Source organism: Paramormyrops kingsleyae, chromosome 14, assembly GCF_048594095.1.
Source record: "Paramormyrops kingsleyae isolate MSU_618 chromosome 14, PKINGS_0.4, whole genome shotgun sequence".
Taxonomy (NCBI): Eukaryota; Metazoa; Chordata; class Actinopteri; order Osteoglossiformes; family Mormyridae; genus Paramormyrops; species Paramormyrops kingsleyae.
The window spans coordinates 20,930,763-20,957,200 of record NC_132810.1 but is presented as its reverse complement, the minus strand read 5'-3'; the positions used below and the strand labels follow the sequence as shown (position 1 = coordinate 20,957,200).

The window sequence follows — 26,438 nt, the reverse complement described above, 5'->3', positions numbered from 1 at the left end:
CACTTAATTGGAAAGGCATTAACCTTGATTGATTGTTGTCAATATATCAAGTGTGAAACATACAGAAAGCAAATTTATTGTGCATATGTGATAATATTTTATCAAATATTTCTATATAACTTTGCATTACATTATATTAAGATCTCCTTTACAACAGTTTCAAAGGCTTTATTAAATATTTAGAGGTTTAAGATCTATACTGTTAGTTTTATCAGTGGCAAGCCAGTAGTAGCTTTCCATATATAAAATGTGTCACCCGAAGTTTTGCCAATGTGAGGAAAATGAAAACCACCAAATGAAAACCAGCAACCATATCAAGCCTTTATTGGATGTTTATTTTGAGGGGGAAAAGCAAAAATGGAGACACACATACCCAGAAATTAATAATGATGATAAAAAAAGATTTTTGGAAAATAACAGTAGCTTATCTCAAGAAATCAAAGACAGGCAGGCTGTTGAAGGTCAGAGCTGACTTATTTTTGTAGATAATTTTTGCAAACAAGAAAACATAGTCTTGCAATGAATATTAGATTCACCGCAATAGCAATGTGGACCAACCACCAATGTTTGTTATCCATCCCTCATATCCTAATGGACTGCCTCCAGTTTATTGTTTGTTTCTTCAGACTTGGATTGAAGAGGGGCTTCCTGGGCGTTATTGGTCTGGTCTTGACCTGCTGGGTGTTCCTTTTGGGAATCCTGCTGCACCTCAGTGCATTGGCTTGAATTTGCTTCCTGGTTAGATTCCTCCGAGGTTGTGAATGATGTTGCTATCTCCTGCAATATGGCTTGTTCCACCTTCAGGCTGGCTAGCTTATGAGCGAGGAGAGTTTCACCAGCCGTCGTGGATACCTCCAAGTGTGCGTGCTCAGAAGCACCCTCCTCTGGTAGCACCTCGTCTTTCGCCTCCACCTTCACCTCATCACCTGGGAGCTGCATCCCCTGGACCTTCTGGTGCAGGTCCTTCCTCTCCTCTTGAAGTGCCCGACACAACTTCTCCAGCCTTTGGATCTTCTCAGTGCAGAGCTCCAACTCTTTGTCTCTCAGTGTTTTCTAGAATGCAATAAAGACCGGTTGCTCAATTCTAAGATGCGCATGAAAAGTAAAATAAATTAATCCAAAGAACTTCTTTTCATTTTTTGCCCACAATGACATTGATTTGAAAAGCATAAAAACTGAAATAAATGAGCATTACCTCTTCAACCATATTTACAAGAGCCTTATTGCAGCCTTCAAACCGTGTTCTCCAGGTGTTAGACTCCTTCTCTAGCTTCTTAATTTTCTTTGACATCTACAAAATATTATATATTTAATGTGTCTTTATTACTGTATATATTATAATACAGATGGCCATGAATTGTTCAATGACATTTTATGTACATTATTTTACGGTGGACTAACCTTCTCCATATCTTGTTTGAAAGTGGAATAAATATCTTTGCTCTTGGACACTGTGCCCTGGAACTCATCAAACTTCTCAGAGTACATGGAGAGCTAAGAAAGATTCAATGTTACTTGTAAAACACAAAGGAAAATACTCTAAATGTATTGCTTTGGAAAATCAAACGGTGGAAACTTATTTGATGACAGACAGTGTGATGGATGTTTACCTGAGCCTTCATCGCACTCTCCTGCTCCTTCAGAATTTTCACCTGCATTGCTAACTCAGCAGTCTGCGTGAGGAGCTGGGGCCAAATTAAAACCAGGGGATATTCATAAAATTGCATTTAAAATATAAAAAAAACACACGTTGTCTCAGTCAAGTACATGAAGGAGTTAAAGTTGTACAACTAATGGTAGGTAACCACGGATGTAACCGTATTTCACAATTTGTTTCATAAAATACACTCTGTCTATATTGTCATTTGCACACTAAACAAATCTTGTACAGTTAATATTTCTGTGCCACTAGTACGACTCACACATTCTTTTTCATTCTTGTGTTTCTCCCCCTCTTCCTTAAGCAGAAGTTTTGCCTGTTCAAGTTTGGTCTCGGCTAATTTCTGCTGCAGGTCGCGGTGTTTGAAGACTTTTTCCAAGTTCTGAAAGAGAAAAGTAAGGCAAATGGAGATTTTACTCAATGTGCAGAGTGTCCATTTTTTGCTCGGTCTCAGTTCCGCCTTCTTCAGTCCGATCAGCAGGTGATGCAAAATGCACCAACGCTGTCACAGAACAAAATATGGTTACCTTCAGAGAACTTCAGTTCTCCACAAATTAGTTGTAACTTTCTTTAAACGCTAAGGGTCTAAGGCTGACTTACCGCCTCTCGCTGGTCATACTGTGCAATAAGCCCTTTCAGCTTCTCCGCCAAGTCGCTGTTTTCCTTACACAGCTTGGTGTTTCGGTCACTGTGCTCCTCAATTTGGGTCTGTATGTCCGTCAGCGTGTTCTGGAAGTGCGTGGTGATCTCCTTGCGCTTCAGATCATCCTCACGACACCTCTGCAGGGTCTCCTCCTACAGCCACGATGCACGTGAGAATACACCAGCCAGTGAGATTCACAAAGAAACCAAGTAAAAATCAGTGACCACCAGAAACAATCAATGCATTAATATAGCGGTCAGTGTTCCTGTCTGTTTTGTGGGGTTGTGATTCCATGATGAGGAAAGTTGTCTACTGTTTTCTTTTTGGATATTGTGGCTCAGTGGATTAGGCCTCTATGTGTGTGACTGGAAGGTTGTTAGTTCAAATCCTTTCCTTGGCAGAACGGTTACATGTTGACCATTGAGCTAGGCCCTAAGCTCCCTGAAATGCTCCAGAGTACTGGACAAATGTCTGACTAGAGCCAGGTGTGCCAAAAGGGGTGTGGGAGTTGGCACAATTCCAAGACAGGGGCACTGAAATATCATTCATTTTTTATGCTTTCAGGTTCTGCAGCCACTTGCTCTATTCAGGGTCACGGCGGGTCTGGAGTCTATCCCAGAAGCTACAGGCACAAAGCAGGGAACAACTCACATGCACTTTGGTATCTCCAGTTCACCTAAGCATGTTTTTGGACTGTGGGGGGAAAACGGAGCACCCAGAGGAAACCCAATGATGACGTGTGAAAAACATGCAAACTCCACACACATAGAGCCCAGGCAGTGATTCGAACCCTGGTTCCAGACGTGTAAGGCAGCAGTGCTAAACGCTCCACCCCACCCCAAAGAAATTTGAAACATAATTGAATCGGTCTGGGTTAGGGGCCCAAAATCTCTCGCAGCACCCCCTCAGAAGCAAGCATGATGGGATGTGCAAAAAAAAAAACTCCAATGTACTTGTGCAAACAAAGCATCATTTCATGTTAACCCAACCTTGAGCGTCTTGTTGTGTCTCTGCAGCTCCCTGCACAACCCCTCCAGTTTGCTTCGGGCTAATACTGCCCGGCTGTGCTCGCTCTGCAGCAGATCCTTCTCCTTCATGACATGCACCAGTTTCTTCTGCAGGACTTTCAGCTGCTTCTGGTCTGTGCGGTGTTCCTCCAGCTGTGAAGGACGTGGGCATGAGGGATTCCCGTAACCTTCTATAGGACATATCTAAACAGCAAGGACTTTTACTTCAAACATATATGCATCAGTTTTATTAATTCTTCATAGAATTTTCTTATACATTAACCCATTCGTATTATTATAGTAAAACCTAAAACTAAAAACTAAAATCATACATAAAATTCTTTCCTTTTCTTCATTTCACGCTTCAAACTGGTCACATCATCCAATGCAGCCATGGATTTATTTCTGCTTAATTGAGGCAAATGAACAAGAACTGCCATTATGCAATTTGTGTTAGTCAGACAGACATAAAAAGTCAAAAGGTCGTCTTCTTTTAAAGTGTTCTTTGTCAAGCTTATTTTTATTACGGCTATATTTATTTGCTATCGATCGAGGCTGGCTTGGAGGACCACTCACCAGTTCAGCATGCTTCTTGATAATTGCCTCGAGTTTTGCGTCTGTAGTGCTGAGCTTGTTCAAATTTTGCATCAGAATCATTCCCTCCTTCCCTGCGTTAACAGAGAAGGTCACACGGCCCTTTTCATCTAAGCCCATGAATATCCTTGATGTGGATTTGAATATACTCAAGTAGAATAGCACTTAAATCCATCTAACCAGGTGATCGTGCATTTTAATCACCAAGTCATCACTATGTTTTAAAACTGGGTTGCAGTTGCATGCATCCATCACAGTCTGAAAAATGGCCATTTCAGCATTTCAGTACCATTTCAGCCTTTATTATGTGGTTCCATTTAAGTCTCCCCATAGACGTTTAATTTTTCTTTTCCGTTCAGATATAATTATTTGGGTATGTCCTTGTGAATTAGTTCCTGATGCTCCGTGAATACCCACCTAAAGCCTTCAGCATCTTCTTCTCCAGTTTCTGGTCCTTGCCCACGCTGGTGTCCATCATGCCGGTGACCACCACATCCTGCTCTCCAATCAGTTCTTCAGGCTCCTCAGGCTCCACCAGGCTGGCCTCTGACTGGTACGTACTGATGATGTCCTCCAGTTGCTGGTTTAACTCTTCCGTCACGTCCACACATGGATCTGCAGTGCTGTAGGCACCAGTGGTGACCTTTGAGAGTGTGGCTTGGTTCTCCATTCTACCAGACGTGCCTGGAAAATAACTTTGCGTGAATAATTCCAGAACAGAACTGGAGAATCATTCCACTCGAAATTGGCCACGTCAAATGTGCATAACTATCATGAATATCAGGTTCTGTGGCGACTGGCATCCCATCCCGGGTCTCTACTGCCCTGTATTTTCTGGGATAGGCTCCAGGGTCTATGTGGCCTTGTACTGAATAAGCTGAAAGTTGGGATGGATGGATGGATGGTTCCCAGGTGGCCACCTCATGACGCTGACATAGAGGAGAAAGCTGGGTCAGCCAGTCCCTGGAGCAATTGGGGTTAAGGGCCCAATGGTGGGATCACACTGCTGATCCAGGGATTTGAACCAGAGAAGCCCCCCCAGCCCCCAACAAATTATTTTTTTGTTTAACAGCTTTTTTGGTCAGAGAATAATAAGGCGATATATGCTATTTTATATTTTAGATGTCTTTATAATTATTCTAATATGTAGAAAATTGTACAAATAAACCTTAAGGTAGGTGTGTCCAAACTTTTGACTGGCACTCTACCTTGACCATTTTTTATATACAGGTCCTGAACAATCAGCAAAATAAGAGCAAAACACACAGTTGTATGTCATGGTATGAAAGACAATATTTTGATTACAGTGACTTTGTGGTAATAGCCTCATCCTTTCAGTGTATTGCTTTAAAATGAAAAAGAAAAACATGAATATATATGAGAATCCAAAGTAGATCAATGTCGGTGATCAGTAAATATATACTTCCTGACCCTGGAAAGTTAATACAGAAGTACTGTGCCAATTTTTCCGAAATATGCTTTGAATGTCAACCATGTATGCAAACGGTTCCTTGAGCATTCTGTTCTGAAAAGACCTGAGCCAGAGGTCATGTAGTATTTCTTCCCCCCTGTTTATCTTCAGGAAGTTAGCTCTCCACTCTGACCATCCCCCATCTCCAACACCCCGTCTGATTCCACAGGCAGTCACATGGCACCTGTTCCAGTGCCATAGTCTATTTTAGGAACGTCTTAATATGGTCAAGCTATTTTTTATTCCAGCCTTGTCCTTACTGCAGTCAGTGATAGTACGGTATAAAGCATAAACTCAGAGCCCCACTACAAAACTGCATGCTGAATCGTAACGGGATTTACGCTGGAGCCAAAGTGTCTTCACTCTCAACGTTCAAGTTGAGCTAGCTTATTTCAGATAGACTTGTTGCATATTGCTTTTGTCCTGTCTGAATGGAACATACTATTTACATGTGTGTTAAACACTGTACATCTTGACTTACAGGCTCACAAACCATGATTCACTCCCATGTAAAATACTGTGCTTTGGCAAAATGTATGTCTGTGCGTCTGTGTGTCTGTGTGTGTCTGTGTGTGTGTGTGTGTGTGTGTGAGTGTGTGCGTGCGTGTGTGTGCTACCTGCTAAAGAATTCCTGGCTACTGGAGACTCAGCGAGTCACACAGTTAACTGCACTCAGTAATGTAACTGTTCCTATGCAAACGAGAAGCGGTGCCGTCCTCAGAGGAACGTGCTAAATTAGCAGCACACTTTCTGTACAAAAATTGCAGACCACACAGAGGAGAGACCATGGAGCCGCAACTTACCGGGACCAGAGGGGAGAGAGAAGAGAGGGAAGTAAAGTGAGGTCCCAGAGGTAGGCAGCATGGGGACAGCTGTGACAGGCAGGGCTCAAAATAACTGGGAGGAGTAGCTTCTGCAACGCTAGGCTTGTGTGGGACAGAGGGGTTTTCTTAGGATGGTAACCTGCATGTTCTTGTCACAAAATAAAAATGAAGTTGGGGGGGTCATAGCCAACCTTAACCCCTCCCCAGCCCTAACCTTAAGCATAAGAAACCTTGCATTTTTAGTTTTTTGATTGATGTATACCTGGGCCTCACACACAAACACACACATTTAGATTTAAATTGCGTGAGTGCATAGGTGTGCATGTGCGAGTGAATGGTGTGAGTGAATGGTGTGAGTGTGCCCTCTGATAGGCTGGCACCCCATCCTGGGTTGTTCCCTGCCTTGTGCCTGTAGGTTCTGGAATAGGCTCTGGATCTCCAGCAACCCTGTGTGTGTGTGTGTGTGTGATTTTTATATTACATTGTGGGGACCAAATATTCCCCACAATGTGATTAAAAACCTGTTATTTTGACATTGTGGGGACCATTTTTCAGGTCCCCACAAAGATTTGTGAATGCAATCAAAAAAACTAAAAATGCCAAAAAGTCTCATATTTAGTTTGGTTACTTGTGGTTAAGGTTAGAGCTGAGTAGGGCTTAAGGTCGTCATATTGGGATTAGAGTTTTCCCCATAGAAATGAATTGAAAGTCCCTACAAAGATATAATTACAAACCTGTCTGTGTGTGTGTGTGCATAATGCATTATGGGAGAATTTAATAATACATGTGCATTTGTTGTGTATATCCATATCCATTTGCTAAGCATTTATCACAGGAAGGGCGAGAGTCTGTCTCAGGCCACTCAGGACGCAAATAAATTAAAATTATGATCGATCATTGTTCAGTGATGCACCAACCGCACTGCATTTTGTAGCAGGTTTTTCTCCATCTGTGTTAAGCAACAGTCTCCTTTTCTGCCGACAAAGAGCTTACTGGGGATTATTGTGGGATCACACGTTCTTTTGTTTTTCACTTTTGTCTTTTTTCCTGCCAAATGGCTAAATTGATAATGGTGTGGCAGATTAAGGGGATATAGGCGTAAATAAGGACTTTCGACAGTGTAAGAATGTGACTTGCACTCTAATGTTGACAGATTCACTATGAAGGGAACGCGTGGTACGATAGATCCGACCTCGGCTAGTCAAGACTTGACTATATCAAGAACTTTTATGAGGGATCGCATAGTTGCAACTGCTGCAACTTTTCTGTTTAAAAATAAACTATTTATGGAGGATATGTACTCATTCTGTGGTACGTCTATTAATTAAAAAAAATTGCACCTAATAAATGCTTTCGAATAGAAACCGATCTTAAGTCACACTGTAAGTTCTGCTCTCAGGATACAAGCTCTTTCTGTGTGTGTTGGCTTTCTAAGTCTCTCCGAACGATCTGCTTCTTTTGCTTTGCTGCTTTTATTTAAGCTGAAGCCTCCAATTGTGGTTGGTCCCTTATACACTCTCGTCTTTAGCTTGGCTCACATGCTCTTCTGTAAAGTCATGGGCTTCGGGGTTTATGGCAATGAAGAGCTTCGCTTCAGATGTGATGCAGACCTCAGGGAGACCAACCTCTACTGTCATCATCACTTCAGGTGGGTAACACCTCAGGTGAGTGACGGGTCAGGAGGACGGTGCCCTTCTGAATAACTGAATCCCTGCATCGCAGGTTTTAGAGATGCTAATTAACCAGGAGATCTTCAACCTCCACACACGCAGGGCTGGAGCCAGGGAAGGAGCCTCTAATGCAGGAGATGTGAAGTTACCTTGCTGCCCCCTGAGTCACTGTGCCAAGTAGTTATTAATACTAGGGAGGACTCCAATATACTGTAAGCAGAAGAGGGAGTTGGTTAGGGCCCCCAAATTACCTGTGTTGCAGAGGAAGTGAAATGATCATCGATTTTCTTGGTAGGGTGGCCTCCCAACTAAAGCCTAGGCCCCCCGATAAGGTCGAGCCGGCTCTGCCTCTGCCTCTGCCTCCGCCTCAGCCTCTGCCTCAGCCTCTGCCTCTGCGCGTGACGTTACGATGTTTGCGCCATAGACAAAAAGTTCAGCCTCACCTTCACTTTACTGCGGTTACGGTGTCGCTGCGAGTAGCAGAGATTTTCTCAGACACTTTGTTGGAAATTCATTTGTTTGACGGGTCAGTGATTATCCTGCTACTGCCTAATGAATTTGGAAACACACAATAAGGCCGTGGTACATTAAGGGTAAGTGTGACTATGAATTACCTGCCAGTTACATTATTCATTATTTAATTATTAAAGTATCTTCATTAATATCTCTAAACATATAAATGACATATAAACTCATACTGCTTCTGTAAGACTTTTATGCTTCAAAATAGTGGGAAGTGTGTACATATGAGGCCTAAGCGTATTTACAATAATAATTTGTGAATTTCTTTTAAATGGTATTGTTTGTATAGATACTGTGTAGTCAGTTCAGCATGCGCTTGTATACCATGTATATTTCTACTTTTTTACATTGAATTTTCTCAACTATTTTTTAACATTACATTGGAAATTCTTGTCCTGAAAAATATAACAATCAGGATTTTGACCATTTAGCGTACCATGTTGTTTTACGTTATCAAAATCACCGAAACGCTTTTCTCGCGCCCCTTTTAAGCGATTATTCAAATTATTACAATTAGCTAAAATCATAAATTATTATTGTGTATGTGTATATTGTACCACCGGTTAAAACTACAAGTAGTTCCAGCAGATCGATAAATGGACATTGAAATTATCACCGCGTGACAAAGAAGCACATTTACGAAAATCAGACTTTACGGGCTATTTGGTTAACGTCCTTTTCATTTATTGCTATAGCGCCACTGAAGGTACGCACTGAAGAAAAGCACAGATTTACAAAGAGGGGCAGAAGAATAACCAAAAGAACTGAACAAGTAGGAAAACTATTCTTAATTACACATAAGAAAAATACTAATGTTTGTTTATAATATCCTGTAAGTACTGTCTGTGTCAGTGTTTGTAGCCTCACAGCTACATGACATGATTCACAAGTAACAAAGTGCAGCGAGTATAGACAATAAGCAGATAACACAGATTTTTATATATACATACGTAAACTATAGCCTACCTGTAACAGGATGTCCAGTTTAATTTATTCTGAGTTAAGGCCAACAGATTCTCAATGAATTGCCATTTAAATTCCATCCACTTAATCCAGCTAGTTTCTACACACTTAGACTCAAGAAAAAAGTGCCGTTTATTTTCATTTTTGTACACATTTAACAAACATTCATTTAAAATGCTAGCACTTTTTAAAATTCCAATCTGTTATATATTACGATAGTACCCTAAGATCTTTGCTCGTTAAAATTTCATATACATATTTATAGCAGCAGTACCTTGCAACAAATGCACCAAACATGAGCTTAAAATGTTAATCTCATCATATGTATGCATATACAGACATTAAGGTTTATTATACATAAAGCAATTTTACACTATACATATTCCATATTTGTTTTTCAGATTTAGTGACAGAGATCGATACATACAAAGAGGCGACAATAATAATTACATACCACTGTAAATACAATTTCAGAGTAGCAGCTGTACACAAAAATATTTAGACTCCATTCATGTAAAAATATGTTTCAGTGCAACCTCACATGTATTAATACTTCACATCTTTCAGACTCCTGTTAAGTTCAAATTTATTACAAAGGGAATTTACACAAACCAGATATATGTACATCTCTCCATTCTCAATATAGACTTAATCATAGCACAAAAATAAAGAAAAGGCACACATATCATAACATTGAGAAGTACCAGAGTGGACAAAAAAACCTCTATGAGCAATTTTGGCCAGACTTACATGTCAGTATATACAGTATAACCATACACAACCACTTTTTAACTCGTAATTACTGGAATTCAATGTTATAAAAGGCATGCAATACAGTACTTTACATTCAAACTACAATATTAAATTATTGGTATATGTAAAGACTTCAGTACCAATGTATGGTGTGTGAATTCTGTGTGTTTGTATATGTGTTTGCATGTATTATCCCTTTTTTGCCTGTGATCCGTGACTCCTTGTCCAGTTTTTTGTGCTTATTGGTAATGCCCTCAGGTCATTTTGCCAGTAAATCTCTCCCTGGAACTCGTAGTGCGGAAGGCTGCCCAGGGCGATGGAGGACATGCCAAGCCTGAGCCGTCCAGAGCTGAGTTGGCCAGGGGTGGGGGGAAGCTGACACGTCAGTCCTGGGACAGTGCGGATATCGGAAACCGCTACAGTGCTGGATCTGTGAGCCGTGTGTCGTCTCAGGAATTCACGTGAGGATGGGAAGGCGGCTGCCGGTCATCGGGATGCTCTTGCGCGCTGATCCTGAGGGAGGCAATGGCCTTCATGCAGATCTGCACGCTCTCATCCGGCGCGCCGGCCTTGTCCCCGGCATCCTGGCTGACTCTCTCGGGGGTGGGAACGGGCAGCCCCTCCTGCTTTCCGGGAAAGTCGCCCGCCGCTTTACGGCTAGCCTCGCCACGCTGGAAGGGTACGGTGCTGGCGACGGCCTCGCCAAGCGTGTTCTTCAGCAGACCTCCGGCAGACAGAGGTGCGGCTGGAACCATCTGGATCCCCCCAATGGGGACGGTGGAGACCGGTGTCCGTACCAGGAGCTGGGAATGCAGGGGGAGATGACTGAAGAGACCCTGCTGGGTACTTGGAGGTACTAAGCTGCGGTGGTCTTCACTGGGAAGGTGTGATGTTTGGGGAGAGCTTTTCCTCTGCTCCTGAAACCAGAGATTTCATTTATCATGTTTTCAAAAAAATTTGAACAACAAGACAGAACTAATGAACAAGACAATACAGAAATCCAAAACTTCTCTAAAGGTTTTTTTTCCATCAAAGAAATGAAATATCCAATGATACCTACCATGTTTACATCTGAGCGACTGTCGAATGTGGTTAATTCTGACGGTAGGTTCAATCCCTGGCTCCAGGGGACACTGTGGTGGTGCATTCCCCTCCGAGGTGACACGGGCCTTATGGTGCCTCGATGCCGACTCCTGGGAGACAGCTCACGTTTGCAAGTTATGTCCCTTCCAGGTGACACAGGCCTAGCGATCAGGTCAGTGGAGGAGTGCACTCGTGGAGAGAAGCCCCGCCTGATGGAGATGTCCTTCTTTGGAGACACATGCCTCAGGTGCCCCTGGGATAGGAGATCCCGCGAAGGACACAAGTACCTGTGTGGTGTGGGTGAGGGATCCCTGTGCGGTGATGAGTCGTAGCCAGGGGATGGCAGACTAGATGGAGAGAAATCGGTGGTTGTGAAGCTGTGTTCTGGTGACAGTGCAGAGGTCTTGTCCAAGGAGCCAGCCATATTAAGACTTTTCTCATGCTCATCGCCCGTCAGCCCTTGCGTTGACCTCTGGCCCTCCACCATCTGTGCCTTGCAAGCCCTATCACCTTTTTGTCTTAGCTGGATGTCAGGCAGCCCGAAGAGTGGCTGCCTGGCAGCTGGGTACGGGAAGTCCGAAGAGGCCCCCAGGGACACGGCGGAGGCAGTGATGGGCACAGAGGGTGATCCAGACAGCTGGGGGCTTGTGCTTCTGGAACGTGTCCGGGGTGTGGAGTCGCCCTCGTACTCTTCATCCTCATCATCGTCCTCCTCATTCTCATCGGCTTCCTCTTCGACCCCTTCAGAGTCATCAGCGTCAGAGAACTGGTGCTCAGCAATTACTCCCGTTCGGTCTGACTTCCAAGGTGCCCTCTGTCCTTCATCCACATTGTCTAAAACAAAGCATATGATAGACACACTAATTACCCCTTTGTGATGCTTGGCTGCAAACTCAAACCAAGTAAAGGAAGTCGATCACGGCACATCAAGAATGAAATGCTAAATATGTTTTATTTACAGAAATAAATACAGTAATTCTGCTACCTACCGGCTTCCTCTGCCTCTGGTGTCTCCACGGACGTCAAAGACACGCCAAGCTCCACGCATTTCTTCATGTGCGCCTTGGACTTCATGTGTTTCGTCAGATTTCCTAAATCAGAAATCAAAGAAGTCCAGGTTAACGTTGCTTTTTCGTTTGTTCAACAAACAAACATGATACATTCTAGAAAAACAGCCTTTCATCTTAAAGGCGAAACTGCAGAACTTGCAGATGTATGAACACAGACGCTTTTTTGTTTGTCTTAACAAACAAACATGTCGTATATTCTAAAAAAAAAACAACCTTTCGTCTTGAAGGCGAAATTGCAGAACTTGCAGACGTATGGCCGGACGTCGGTATGCGTGCGAATGTGCTTCTTCAGCATGCTGGGCTTCTTGCAGCGGATGCCGCATTCCTCGCAGATGTACTTCCCTCTGCCCCGGCCCCTCACATAAACGTAGTCTTCATTGGATTTGTACCTGGAACCCAAGCAGGCCTTAACATCAGGAGATGATATTGCACAGCATATTCTGCAAGCAGGCCGGCCCAAAAGTTCATAGGGACCGGACAGCCATCCATTCATCGGATACACATCGACCACTGCCGCAATAAAGCTTGGGATCTCACAGGACCTACACCACCCTAGAGTCCGATTGAAGGTTTCGCAGCATGATGACATCGAGTATCAGATTTAAGAAGAGTTTCTTCTTCCCAAGCTATCCATAATCATCCATCCATCCATCCATCAAGTTTCTATACCCACTTGTCCTATTCAGGGATGCAAGGGTCCGGAGTCTATCCCGGATGCTATGAGCACCAGGCAGAAAGAGCACCAACACACCGTAGGGCACACACACTATTCACACACACATTCACAGATACAAACAATTTGGTGACTCCAACGCTATCCACTCAACGTGGCTAAAAACTAATTATGGACCACTGTGATATTACTTGCACCTGCATCTTATGCTAATCGTGATGCCTAGCTGTTACTCGTGCATCTACTGGCCATTTATTTGTTAGTAGCTGTTTGTCAGTCTTGTACTGGAAGTAGCTTAACAAGTAAGCACTATAATATACTTGTTGCACATGGGCAAGAAAAAATGTTGAATCATATTCACCAAGCTCATGTTCATTAACCAAAATGTAGCCTTCTTATGAACTTTTCCATTGAGTTGTTGCAGGCACACACTGCATTAGATAAATAAATAAGCACAGCTTACTTCTGGGATGTTTAAAAATAGATTTTTTTTTACAGGCACTGCATGAAATATTCACAATTTGTCAGTAAACGAGAGTGACTCGTGTATCAGGTTTATAATGTTGCGTGGAGACATAGATTACACCTGCGGGAACAGATTCTGCTGGCAAGCGACAAAACCAAGTTTTCCAGCTGAAAACTCTGCTCTTTTTGCTGCTGTTACACATTATGAGCCATTAAACCACAGTAAAAACATGGTATACTTCATGGCCAGACAAGTAATGCACGCTCACCTTCTGGGTTTCATTCTTATGTCATTTTTAAAGCAAAAGTGTCAGATTTATAAATAAAAATTAAAAAAACACTGACCATAGCAGACCAGCAGTGCTCCACCTAGATATCTAGTCATGAAACATCTAACTGCTTATCCTGGTCAGGATCACCAGGGGCTCTGCAGCACATCACAGGGCACAGCCTGGATGGGATACCAATCCACACACACACACACACGCACACAGATCAATTATATATATGTTTGTAGGGACTCACCAATTATGTCCCAGTTATGACAACCTTGACCCCTAACCCATTCCTAACCTTACCCATAAGTAACCAAACTAAACATTAGACTGTTGGCATTTTTAGCGTTTTGATTGCATTATAAAATTGTTGTTATCCTTGTTGGGACTGAAAAAATCCCCCAACAAGGTAAAAAGTTACAGGTTTTTATCACGTTTTGGAGAAATGGAGAAATCTGATTCCCACAATGTAATAATTACAAACACACACACACACACACACACACACACACACACACACAGATTAGGTATCTATTCCTTTATGGGGACTCTCCATTAATTTCTATGGGCACAACCCTGATCTCAACTATGACAACTTTAACCCCTACCTGGCCGGAACCTTAACCACAAGTAACCAAACAAAGTACAAGACTTTTGACATTTTTGTTTTTTGATTGCATTCACAGATTTTTAGTCACACTGTGGGGACACCTGGTCCCCATAAAGTAATATATACATGGCCATGTACAAACTATGGGCAATTAAGAGACACAAATGAACCTAATCAGATGTTTCTGGACTGTAAAATTTGTGTGACATGGGGAGAACATGGAAGCTCCACACACACCCAACAGAGGTGAGATTTGAACTCTTAACGTTAAAAATGTGAGGTAAAGGGTCTAGCCACTGAGCCGGCATGCCACACGCCATGCTGTTCTAACTTATGACTGATGGTCAAAATTTGTATTTTTTTTTGGGGGGGGGACTCTTGTACAGAGAAGCCCCCTACACTTACCCTCCATCAAAAATCTTGATGCGGTTTGGTTCGGCCGCCTTCCCTGAAGGCTCCTTCTGCCTGTAGCCCTCGGCTACTCGCTCTCTAATGTTGGAATCTTTTGTTCTTTTCTCCAGCTTCACATCTAGCTGCATGACTTCTGGTTTCTCCTGAGCATGAAATACAGAGAAAAACAAACCGTCCATGTGATAAAAACAAATATATATATATTTTTCTAAACCAAAAGACAAATATTTTAATGGTCAGCTAGATAGATGACTGATAATAACATGCAATAAGACTTTCACTATTATGAATGGTGTTAGTTATTAAAAATGATATTATAATGTACCATGATGCTAATGCTAATAGCTTTATACTCACCTGGTCAAACTTCTGTTTCCACAAGAGCGAGGAAACAACTTTACCAGTTCCCTGCGGATACATAGAAGCCATCGTGTATGACTCTGCAGTCTTCCTCTGCTTGGAACGCAGCAATGCTAGGCTTGTCTTTGTGTTTAGGTCCGGTGGATTTGGATTATAAGAGCTTACAAACCACGAACCATAAACAGAGGCGATGGAGCTGGTCTGAGCTGTGTTTGGCTTGGTGTAATTCAAGAAACACCAGCTCACACTCGTGGACGTGCAAAGACTAGGGAACTGAGAACTCATTTGGTCATGGCCAACGTCAGCGAGCAAAATCGTGCTCCCCATAATAGTGCTATCTTGACTGGTAGCAATCTCCACCAGCATCTTTAAAGGTGCCTTACTGTCCATCATCTCTTGGATTTCAGCTGTAGGTGGGTAAGGTTCATCAATGTCTAGGCTCTCTGGGGACTGCATTCCTTCGCGGGTGTCTACTACCCCTTGTAAATGAGGTTCGGCTGCAGGTAAGGTGACGACTGTGGAGGGTAAATGTAACAGCGGTGAAGCTGACATTCTCTTCTGGTAGTCAGCTGACCCACGGCTCTTAAGGTCTGACTTCTGTGACTTCCCACTGGCTTTTGTCACACGGGTATTGTCGAGCTCCACAGCACTGAGCTCTTCCACAATCTGACCATACATTTTTTCCTCCTTAACTCGTTTTTGCTGTTTGGTTTCAATGAAGAGCTCCACGCTATTGGCTGGGGATAATATGCGTTTATTTCCACCAGTACCTGAAGCATCAGTGGTTGAGATAGTTCCAGAGGTCAAAGTCAGAGGAATTCCTGTGTTCATTCTGGCAGGCTTAACTTCTTGTAATTTCCATAATGGGTAATGCACAGGTTCATTAGTATTACTTGGTATATGGGGTAAACTAAAAACCTTTCCATCATTTGAACTAGTCTTTGTGTACGAAGTATTGTCCTTGAGATTGCAAATAGCCATAGCTGAACTGTTACTTTGGGAATGGGTAGCTAGTATCTGTGAGACGGTCGTATACATGACGCTACAGTAAGATGGCACCTGAGTTTGAATCCTGACAGGAACTGACGTGTCCGGTGGAGGTGGCTGCGAACCAGCAATTTCAGGTGGTAGGATAGTTTGAAATGGTTGCAGAAGCCCTGTGCTGCCAGAAAAGGCTTTAGACAGGAGATCACTGAGACTCCAAGGAGAAGCCCTTGGAAGATACGGTCTCTGTGTTAACTCCGACTGACAGAACACTTCTGACTGAGGTGACAGGATGGCAGGTTTCCCTATTAACTCTTTGTTAAGGGCTTCAGTTGACCAGTGTTCACGTTGTTGCTCCAGCAAGTGAGATGTTCTCTGCTTCAGGAAACCCGTCCCTGGATGGCTGTCTTCACCTTTGCTCGATAAAGCTACATCGTAAGCAGGAGAACTGTTTGGCCTTTCGGTCAAAGATGAGGGAGTACTCAGCCATAAGCTATGTAATAGAGGGGAACTGTTGCCTTCTATTTGTTCTTCCTTAATTTTCAAAGCTAAGCCCTTGTCTTGCGTGACGGATTCAGGAAATACGCTTAGCGGTGCCTGTCTAACTAGATAACCCCGTCTCCGCTCCTTCATTGCTGAAGCGCTACCATAGACGTCACTCAAGTTCGACGAAGACAACAGCCCCCCATAGTCGAACGACTTGCTGCGGATCTCCGGCACCTCGGCGTTCAACACACATGCCGTCTGCTCCGAGGAGGAGCGCCTCACCTCCTTCCGCTGGGACTGGTTGCGTACAGGGAGAGTGCGTCCGCTGCATGGCACAGTTAAGAACTCGGACTGCTTGCCAAAGTCGTCCTGCTTAGCCGGCGAGGCCGACTTATTACTTTCCTCCCTGTCAAATGACATTGAGAAGCTTGAGCTGGGAGACAAATGACTCTCTTGGCTGGGGCTCCGGGAGAGGCTGGTGCAGGTCGATTCAAAGCTAGATTCCCCAGAGGAGTGTTCCATTTCAGCCAGGCGCAGTCGTTTCTTTTTCGGTGGCAACTTCTCCGCAGGAAGCTGAGACAGGGTTTCACTTCTCTGCGGCCATTGGAAGTCCTCCACATGCTTCTCTGATTCTTTATTTGATGTATCTGGCCCCTCTTCTGGTTTGTCGGGCTCCTCTGTCACTCTAATTTCAGGCACTTGGATGTTAGCTTGACGGACCAGTTTGTGCGGCAACCGATAAGATTGGTCTGCTGGTTCGCTGCCCATCTGTTGCAGCTCCGTGTGGCCAGACCTTTTCGGGTCTGAAAGATGCACTTCCCCAGGTTTTTCTGAGTCGGGCTGCTCCAAATACTGGCCAGCAAGTGTACCCAGTGGGTGGAAAGTTTGGTCAATTGAGTCCGACTTCTCAAAAGAGCTGGGCCTACTTAAAGAGTTTGTGTGCTGAATAACTGAGATTACATTCCCTCCAGTCTTCCTGTCAAGGTCTGAAATGAGCACTGTTTCATCTGTTGCCATGCAGGTACCAGTAGCTAAATTCTCTGGTTCCCTGTGTATACTGTACAGCTGTCCTATACCAGTAAATGCTCTTCTGAAACCATCCTGATGTTCTTGTCTTGAATCATAGTCGGTGGCAAGCATTTCAACCGAACTGTCGAAATCATTGTCGTGTTGAATGGGGAAGTCTTCTTCGTCACCGACACTCTTTTTCTTCCTTCGTTTTCTCGTGGCGATTTCTGTCACCTGTTTGTGATGCATCACCCTGACCGGACCCAGAACTTCAGGGTAGCCCTCTATGCTAGAAGAGTATGAGCCATGTCCTTTTAAGTCTGACAATGAAGGAATATTTTCATCTAATTGTACTGTCCCAGGTGGCAGAAAAATGTTTTTGGAACTGGTTCCTGAGTTATCATGTTCCATGTGTCCTTCGTGGGCAATGAACTCAAATGCAGCTTGTCTCCTAAGCCTCCTCAGACCCACTGAACTCCGATAAAAGCCAGTGTCAGAGGTCATCCTCTCATCAAATGAATGACTCCCCTGTAATCCTTGCGGTGCACTGAGGTTCCCTGCTGGCGGCGTTGGCACTGAGTTGCTTCTCACCAGAGGCCCGGTGTCAGGCAGAACTTCTGAGGGACTTGTGGCAATTTGGCAGAAATTGGGAGAATACTGCCTAGGGAGTGAGCTTATTTTCATTTGTGAATCTACATCATCCCTCAAAAATGTGGTAACGTTCTGATGAATTGGGTTAATTAATTTCTCATCTTTTGTGTAATGACAGGATTTATGACACTCCAAAGCCTTGCCTATTCCTGAACCTGGCATCGTGTTCGATTTGTCCTGTATATTAATAATATTTCTGTCTGAGCTGGTGACTTTGGCCATCGCTATTGGAACAGTTTGCCTGGACCTTGGGCCAAGTTTGTAAAACTTTCCAAACATAATTTCCTCGTAGGATTTAGCGTTTGTGTTTGGTGGGCTGATTTGCTGCTCGGCGCTTTCTGAGCGTGAGAAGTAGCCTGAGTCAGTGCTGCCTTTGCTGTGTGGGCTCAGAAGGTTCATAGAAGTTCCAGAGTCTTGCCCTTTTTTCCCAGTGAGCCTCAGAGCCAGTTTCTGTTTGATAGTGGGAAACTCATCCCCACTACTCCGATGACCACTGATATTGATATCCGTGAACCAAGGGCATTCCCCCACTGTGCACGGAATTCCCTGTTCTGACGCTACAACAATGGGAACCTCCTTAGGCGTCGCTATCAGCTCTTCAGCTGACTGAGTACAGTCCGGTCCAATTGCCATGATGCTTCTGTCTGCCGCGAGAGATATACGAGGGACAGGGCTGCCTTTGCTCAAGAACGCAGCAGACTCTTCATCTGTGTCAGTGCTCTGCTCGTAATCAGAGTGCACTTCAGCTTCTCCGCCCAGCGATGACGGATCCACACCTTTACACACAGATGTCAGCTCCGAGAATGGGATCAGCCCTGCCTTAACACTATGAGCATGTGACTTTTTGTGTTTGTACAAGTTGCTCTTGGTCTTAAAGGAGAAACCACAAGGGATACACGGGTACGGCCGTTCTCCTGTGTGGGACCGGATGTGTTTTTTTAACACACTAGGCTTAGCGCAAGCCCTTCCGCAATAATGGCAGACATATTTCCCGGGCTTCTTTGATTTTGGCACTTTCCTGAGCATGCCCCCTAGCTGATCAATCCCTGACTGGGAAGTCTGGCTGAAAGAGGTAGGTACGCGCGGAGAGTTCCTGCAAAGGAAATCGGCTTGTTGCCCTGATGTGCGGAGTTGCAACTGGCCAATCAATGGCGAGGCAAGCACTTCCGGGTCAGCCGGTGGGTTTGCCCCCGCCAGGGACCCTTTCTGCTTAGGCTTCTGTTGGTTCGAAAGCCGCAAGCGGTAGGAGTAACCGCGAGGACAACGCTGTGTGCACTGTCTTTCTAGAGATGACTGGCCCACCACAGAAGAAAGCTCTTTGCCAAAATGCTCTTCTGCCAAACATCTTCGTGACCCCAGCTGTGCATAACCTTTCCCTTTTGAATCCGCAAAAGTGCTTCTTTTGGTGCTGACCGTGGGTGCCGAAATGCCCGCGCCTTCATCTGTCTTCTCTCGGGCCTCCACTTTAGACGTTTGCCCAATAACCGATTCAGGTGGCTCCATTTTCAAACTTTGCTCTGCAGGGAATGTCCGAAGGGATGATGGTCAAAGAGCTCCTGAGTTTGCGGACATATTAATTGTCTTCTCCAGAGGGGTATTCTTCAGCGGCTGGCTGTTGCATCTTGACTTCACATGAGTCCACCTAGGAGTTGCTGATTTTATTACAAAAGCCTTCCTTGCTTATACCAGATTTCTTCAAGGTTTGGCACATTTTTACCATCTTGCTGATTTGTTCGCTTTCAAAACAAGTTTATACAAATCAGGTTTAACACAACAAATGAATTCATTTCTGTGTTGTTTCCATCTGCTTGCCGGGACAATTAACATGATATCTGGAAAAAGAACATAAAAACAGGAGTTAGAACAATTCAGAAGTACTAGAAATAAGATAAAAATAATTATTTCTCATTAATAATCATGTATGTTCTTTAATGAAGAATAATATTGATGTGTAAAAGTCGAAACTGAAAATGATGTTTTTACATGCAAACTTTAGTTATTTGCATTATCAATGTCCATGATTATTCAACTACCTAATGATTATTTCAGCAAAATTTTAAATTAGTGCTCTGAGCAAAATTGCAGCCCCTGACAAATGATTTGCACAACCAGTAATCCATTTTAAGAAATTTGTTACCTGAGATGTTAAATGGTTGTTGGACACTGACAAAAACTATAACCTCTTAAGTCCTATATGCAAGATGATTTTCTTGTAACATTATCTGGGCTTAAGCAAGATACCATTTGAAGATGACATCATCCCCCAGATGACAAATCCACTGCCTTTTTCTTTTGTATCATATGGCTAAATCATCTGCCTCTAACTGAAAGTGCAGACTTTTTAGAATTTATGTTCCTGCACTCTCAGATAATACACATCTTGGAGGAAGAAAAACAGCTCATTTGACTACACTGGAATCTGTCAAAATAACCAGTTCTGGTAAAATTGCAAGCATGTTTTTTTTTGTCAGTCAGATTAATGAATGATAAAAAAAAATGTCTTTGAGACAGATTTAGGAAATGGCAAAGCAGTGTTGACTTTAACATTACAGACTAACACAAAAATATCAAAATTTGTGACACTTTTGTAAGTTTTAAATTTAGTACAGAAAGAAAACCTTTTTCCAATCTCTCCAAAAAACACAAAGGAAAACAGAGTGAAAAGAAGCACCTATAACCTTCAACAGTACATCAGTGCGAAACTGCAATTCTTTTTCCCATTAAGATTCTACTATTTCACCCATTCTAAAGAAACCCCCACAGAATGTGGTGCTTATAAATATGAATGACCAGCGTCCAACTTTCAAAGCAATATCTTTAAAAACCACCACGTACAACTGCACATCCACAACACGTCATTTGATTTATCCCAATATTACACGACACAGTTTTGACCTAAGATAATAAAGCAAATAAATACATTCCATTTGGTGATTAAGTGTATTTAAAAAAAGTGGGAAACACAGTGGAAATAAATTTAATAGCTAATTAGTTTAATAGATAAATGCTAAGAAGCTCAACATGGTGAAGCAGACATAACCAGGTGCAGAATGTAATGCATCTCAGCTACTCCTATATACATTTAATGCTATAGAATCTATCATCCGTCCATCCATTTTCGGAAACCGCTTAATCCCAACAGAATCCATCATTCATGATCAATTTTGATTGTCATCTATGTTACAAGCAGAATGTGCTCACTGCTCTTTTCTGGGCCTGACCATGAAACGATTTTCCTCATATTTTTGTATACATTTCGTACCCCTATCTCAGCAAATTGAATCATTCCCCCCCCCCCCCCCCCGTCACAAATCTAAACTTGTGAGACCTGAGGGTGGCTTAGGCATCCCATATATCTTCAGGGAGCTGACCCTGAAGATATATGGGATGCCTATATATATATACATATTTATACACACACAAACATATATAAAATTCTGATTTCAAACAGTGCAAAACAAGCAGAAATCTTTCAGTTGCTGCGAAACATCACTTCGCGGAGAGCAATGAGGTCAAGTCTGGCTCTCTGCTGGCTCCGAGACGCCATGGAAACCACAGGAAACCATGGGAACGGATGACTGCCTCGTCAGGTCCACCTGTGCTGGTTTGACGACTCCACAGCCAAAGTAACATAAGGCTTCCCTGCTGCTGCTAACACATAGCACTCTGTCACAAATGCTCACCTGTTTTGATGCTGTCCTGAAGGGTGGAAAACCAATCTCAACTGCACACTGCAGACCAGTTAAGAACATTCAGACCCCCAAGGAAAAAATAAATGGATCCCCCTGTGTGTCAACATTATTATAGTGGAAAAAAGTGCTATATCGAGACTTTATGTGCATTTTGATTATGTTTCGTGAGTAACATCTTACCTGTAATTCTTTGTAATCATTTTTGAGGTAACTTTATGCTATAATTATTCATTCCTCTGGCCATTCATCCATCCATATATATTCCAACTGCTTAGCCTAATTATAATATACAGAGTATAATTATCATTACTTTATCATTTATTTTAAAGTATAACACCACACGAACGTGTACCTACTGTACATCGCGCTAACATGCCGGTTAGCCTCCCGATGCTAATGTCAAGCAATGTTGCTAAATGCCTCCGACATCACAAATCTCCTCAAATCCTCCCATCCCGGTGACTCGAGGCATCAGAATTTGATAATGGAGCCGAAAGATAAGGAGGCGGTGTTAGTGAGGGATTTTCGCCGTCCTTTCAACGATAGCGCCCACTGCCGTCTCCTGCTGCAGCCTGTCCAGGCGACACCAGGCACAGACGTACGCACACCGAAACGACAGGCAAGCACAGCTTGTTTTTCATTCTCTGAAAGAGTGAAGGGAAAATATATACATGTGCAGACACATACATACTACAGATTCATTGATCCAAAGCACTGCTGCTTTTCAAGGACACTCTATAGAAGTGGCATTACACAACTAACAGACCGGCTGTCTTACTCACTGTGAGTCAGCCTGTAAAATTCTTCTGAGCCCATCTGCTGTCACCAAGCACCCCGCAGCCTCCAGACCCCAAACCTCCCCGGCATGACTTTACTTGACAAATATTTTGGCCTTCAGAGTGATTTCTCACAACCGAACAGGGAGTTACAACATACCCGCAGGATGACTTTGGTTGCGTAATAGCACCCCAAGCCGTGCATATATCCCCCCGTTACACCGATGGTCTCTCTGAAAATGTGATTTTTTTTTCCCCAGAACACTCCGGGCTATTCTTGACAATCAGAGGCAAAGCCCAAGTCAGGGATTGGCAAACAGAGCAGATTATCGCCAGAGATTGATTCCCGTCCATCACAGACTGGGACCTCTGAGTACTTCCTAAGAGAAAGCTACCTGCCAGAAGAAGGTGGTTTGAGGATTTACTGAAAGTGTCACCACTGGCCATTGGCTCTACTCTTAAACTTTCACTGCAAAAACGCTTGGGGGAGTGAGAGACTAAGCAACATGCGGATGTTTATTTAGAAAATATGAAGGTTTTCCTGCTCCTCAGACCTCTGGATTAAGGAGAAATAGCTTAACCTCCACTACAGGAACATTTTGTTTTACAAGAAACCGAAGCTTAAAGTCAAAGTTTCAACTGAAAAGATTCAAAAGATTGACAGGATCTGAATCAAAAGTCCGGAAGTTTTTGATATAATTTGTAATTTTATTCATTCATTTTTAAAACTACCTTAAATAATTTAAATATTAGCAAAACAAATGCCAGTGAAATATTCCACTATCCAATTTAACTTCATATCATTCTATTTCCCATAGAAAAACATGCCACATTTTTCCAGTTAGTAATTTTATGGAGAAGATACCATATTTGCATACAGTTTAAAAGTATAGTATTTGGCAGTTTCAGGGGCAGTTGATTTATTCATATTCGTGATACCAAGGGGAGACTATTATTAGTATAATAATACTACTACTAATAATAATAATAATAATAATAATTATTATTATTATTCTAATAAAGGCTTCCTAGTGCTTGTCTCTTTTAGGAAGCGGTATATCACTACAAAAAAATGACCCACACAAACCAGAATATGTCTCTCAGACGTATGTTTACTCCAGAGAGAAATAAGCTGTTCCAGGAATTTCCAGGACATCACGCTGCCTTCTTCCTCGCAGAGGCTGCTATTGTGCTGTAGCAGTTATCGATGCTTTAAAAGCATGTGTAACAATTAAAACCTAATTGTGTTTTTTTTTTCTTTCAGGACCAGCCCTGCTATTTACACGTTGCACATTGGTAAATATCGGCCACTCCTGTAAGCCCACTCCCCACCCCCAGCCCCCCACCATGTGATTCAGAGGTTGTCTTAGTTAAGAAGCCTCCCAACCCACAGAAGCTTCTAGTAAATTATTTTAAGCAACAGCAGGTGGAGCATGATACATGTAGTCCGGGCAGCAGTGCTGGCACAGACACTTACAATCATTTAGAATGCAAACAAGATGTATTTAGTGCATAGGAGACGGATCTGACGTTAAAGAAGGTGGCTGGGAGCGAGAGCGAACTCCCCAACTGATGCCCACCCTACGGATAAAGGAAAAGTGACCCGGAGCAGAAGGTTGAAGCACCGACTTAAGCACTAGGCTGAGCAGGACTAGCCGCAGCTCGCGGCCAGGAGACACATTCAGCTATCATTGCCACAGCCACCGGTTAGTGAGGCAGCGGGCAGCCGGGCAACTGGCCCGGCGCTTTTGGACGCGGCACGGGCAGATCCACTTCCTTCCGACCTCGGTTTCGTTCCGCCAGCCTGAAGGCCTAACCGCAGGGCCCTTGGCAGATTTAACGACGGGACAGAGCCATAAAACATAAACCAAGAGGATGGATGCCGAGAGAATGGGCTCACGGACAAAAACCTCGGAGGCAGTGCCCTCCTTTCAGGACTGTGGCCGAAAAATTTAATAGAGAGACTGGCACTGGTCTACGGTCCAAAGACAATCGATCCACTTCCCTTGCCAACCCCCTGCTCGAGCGCATAACTGAAACACGCACGGCCACTGTACTGAGGGGTTCTGGAAACCAGACCTGTACAGTACAGTCCCAGCGTGCACCTGCAGAACTCTCGCCTTCCACACTTGTGGCGGGCGTATTGCCGACAGTATCTTCATACATATTTAACATCACGACTTTGTTACAGTATGCACCAAGCACATGGACCAACAAGGGTGCAAAGAGGCTGAAATATTAAGCGACTTCCACAAAAACTGAACTCTTGGCTCAACATTAGGAAGTTCTAAGGTTCTTGTAGGAGATGCTATAGAAGAGGTATAACAACAAATGCAGACCCAGAAGGATAAAAACGACACGAACAAACAAATAAAAGGCATTCTTCTGTACCTAGCCTCAGCAACGGGTAGGTGGGGGTAACGGAAGGCGGGGGGCAGAAACTGATAAATGTTGGAGCTGTCCAAACTCACTCCAAGGTCATTTCAAATTCACCGCTACTTTCCCCGCAGGTGAGTGGGGGAGAGTGGTAAGCTCTGCGTGCCATTACGCACATCAGAGGGGGGGGGGGGGGGGGGAAGAGATTGATGACAACATGAGCAGGCAAACTGTGGGACCAGAACCAACAAGGTTCCCAAGTCCCTGAGCCCAAGGTATCACGACGTGCTCATGTGCGATGACGTAGTGCGTCGGAGGTAAAGCCCCCCCCACCCCCCCTTTCCCCAGACCCCCCTCCAGTTTCGATCCTCAGAGATGGAGATATCATTCGCAAAATAAAGACATGTCCCATCCTTTCTGAAAATGAAGAACCGTGTCCTCCGATCGGAGGCAATAAGTGACTTGTTCTATGCCAACACTGTCACGGGTACCACTCCATAGCATGATGGCATTTTCATGGTTCCCTGACACCAAGCAGCGAGGGACCGGAACCGGCTGAGCTAATGGTCACAACACGGTCTCACCTACATCGGGACGGGCTCACAAGTTACCGCGGTATGGGCAGCTCCGCTACCCAAGGCGAGCAGTGCTGCAAGCTGCCGCCGCCAGAGGAGCTGTCGTTAGCAGATGTTAGCACAGGACATCTACACATTGTGCTAGGAAGGGAAAAAAACACAACAAAAGGCGCTAGCTGAAATTCCCCCCGCCGACCTCGCTGTTCCTTGACAAAGAAATCACCTTCTAGCAGCAGCAGCAAATGCCAAGAAAGAAAATGTATCTGTCAACCAACCTGGTTTACATCAGCTCTTCATTCCCATAACGTCCGGTTATCCTGAAGCAGCCCTCGGAACCTGAAATTCTCCCCAGTCCATTCTCCGTCGTCTCCAGTAAATCCAAGCAGCAGAACGAAATTCCCATCAATCATAAGTCAGACACTGATAGAGCGTGTATTAAGAGACCTACTGAAGTAGATGGTCACCAGAGAAAATACCCAGTCCTGACGCATATCCAGGAACAAAAATAGAAATGGGGCCCCCAAAGGGATTATACAACAGCCCACATTTAGAGACACTTTCAGCAGGGCACACAGTCAGACAATTCAGAGTGCTCTGTTTAGTGATTAAGTAGGGTTTTTGCAGTTAAAATTTTATGATGATCATAAACAGAATGTAAGCAGAAGTACTGATAAATATCTGCAAATACCTAAACATAATTTAATATGACTCTTATCTAAGATAAGCACCAACTGCTATTTTGACAATAAGCCTCATTCTTTTTGGCAATCAGCATATCAGTTTAAATAAACCTACCGAAACAAAGACAATATCTACACTAGAGGTTCAGAGGAAAT

General features: G+C 43.6%; 2 protein-coding genes and 1 long non-coding RNA gene across 3 annotated transcripts; 1 reads left to right on the top strand and 2 right to left on the bottom strand.

Annotated features, from left to right (window-relative positions):
- Positions 1-307: 307 nt before the first annotated feature.
- txlnbb (taxilin beta b) lies at positions 308-6,300 on the bottom strand. Its single transcript, XM_023839075.2, has 10 exons — positions 6,179-6,300; positions 4,322-4,588; positions 3,887-3,978; positions 3,293-3,463; positions 2,261-2,455; positions 1,923-2,042; positions 1,611-1,685; positions 1,402-1,494; positions 1,196-1,291; positions 308-1,053 (listed from the first exon to the last, which is right to left on the bottom strand). Exons 1-10 carry the CDS (start codon positions 6,237-6,239, stop codon positions 589-591), a joined length of 1,635 nt encoding a protein of 544 aa, XP_023694843.2. The 5' UTR covers positions 6,240-6,300; the 3' UTR covers positions 308-588.
- LOC140578317 (uncharacterized) lies at positions 5,698-13,629 on the top strand. Its single transcript, XR_011982416.1, has 4 exons — positions 5,698-6,228; positions 7,728-7,847; positions 9,087-9,163; positions 10,403-13,629. It is a non-coding gene; the product is annotated as an uncharacterized lncRNA (long non-coding RNA).
- hivep2b (HIVEP zinc finger 2b) lies at positions 9,054-26,438 on the bottom strand. The gene is made up of 7 exons (XM_023839063.2): positions 25,878-26,438; positions 15,052-20,015; positions 14,689-14,837; positions 12,474-12,649; positions 12,180-12,281; positions 11,168-12,024; positions 9,054-11,024 (listed from the first exon to the last, which is right to left on the bottom strand). The coding sequence occupies exons 2-7, from the start codon at positions 19,684-19,686 to the stop codon at positions 10,557-10,559; spliced, it is 6,387 nt and encodes a 2,128-aa protein (XP_023694831.2). The 5' UTR covers positions 19,687-20,015; positions 25,878-26,438; the 3' UTR covers positions 9,054-10,556.

Coding starts and splice junctions, on each gene's coding strand:
- txlnbb (XM_023839075.2), bottom strand. CDS start 6,239: ATGCTGCCTACCTCTGGGACCTCACTTTACTTCCCTCTCTTCTCTCTC. Junction 3,464..3,886: donor TCAAGAAGCATGCTGAACTG/GTGAGTGGTCCT, acceptor CGTCCTTCACAG/CTGGAGGAACACCGCACAGA. Junction 1,686..1,922: donor ACAAGAATGAAAAAGAATGT/GTGAGTCGTACT, acceptor ATTTGGCCCCAG/CTCCTCACGCAGACTGCTGA.
- hivep2b (XM_023839063.2), bottom strand. CDS start 19,686: ATGGAGCCACCTGAATCGGTTATTGGGCAAACGTCTAAAGTGGAGGCC. Junction 12,650..14,688: donor ATCAAGATTTTTGATGGAGG/GTAAGTGTAGGG, acceptor CTTGGGTTCCAG/GTACAAATCCAATGAAGACT. Junction 11,025..11,167: donor GTCGCTCAGATGTAAACATG/GTAGGTATCATT, acceptor CTCTGGTTTCAG/GAGCAGAGGAAAAGCTCTCC.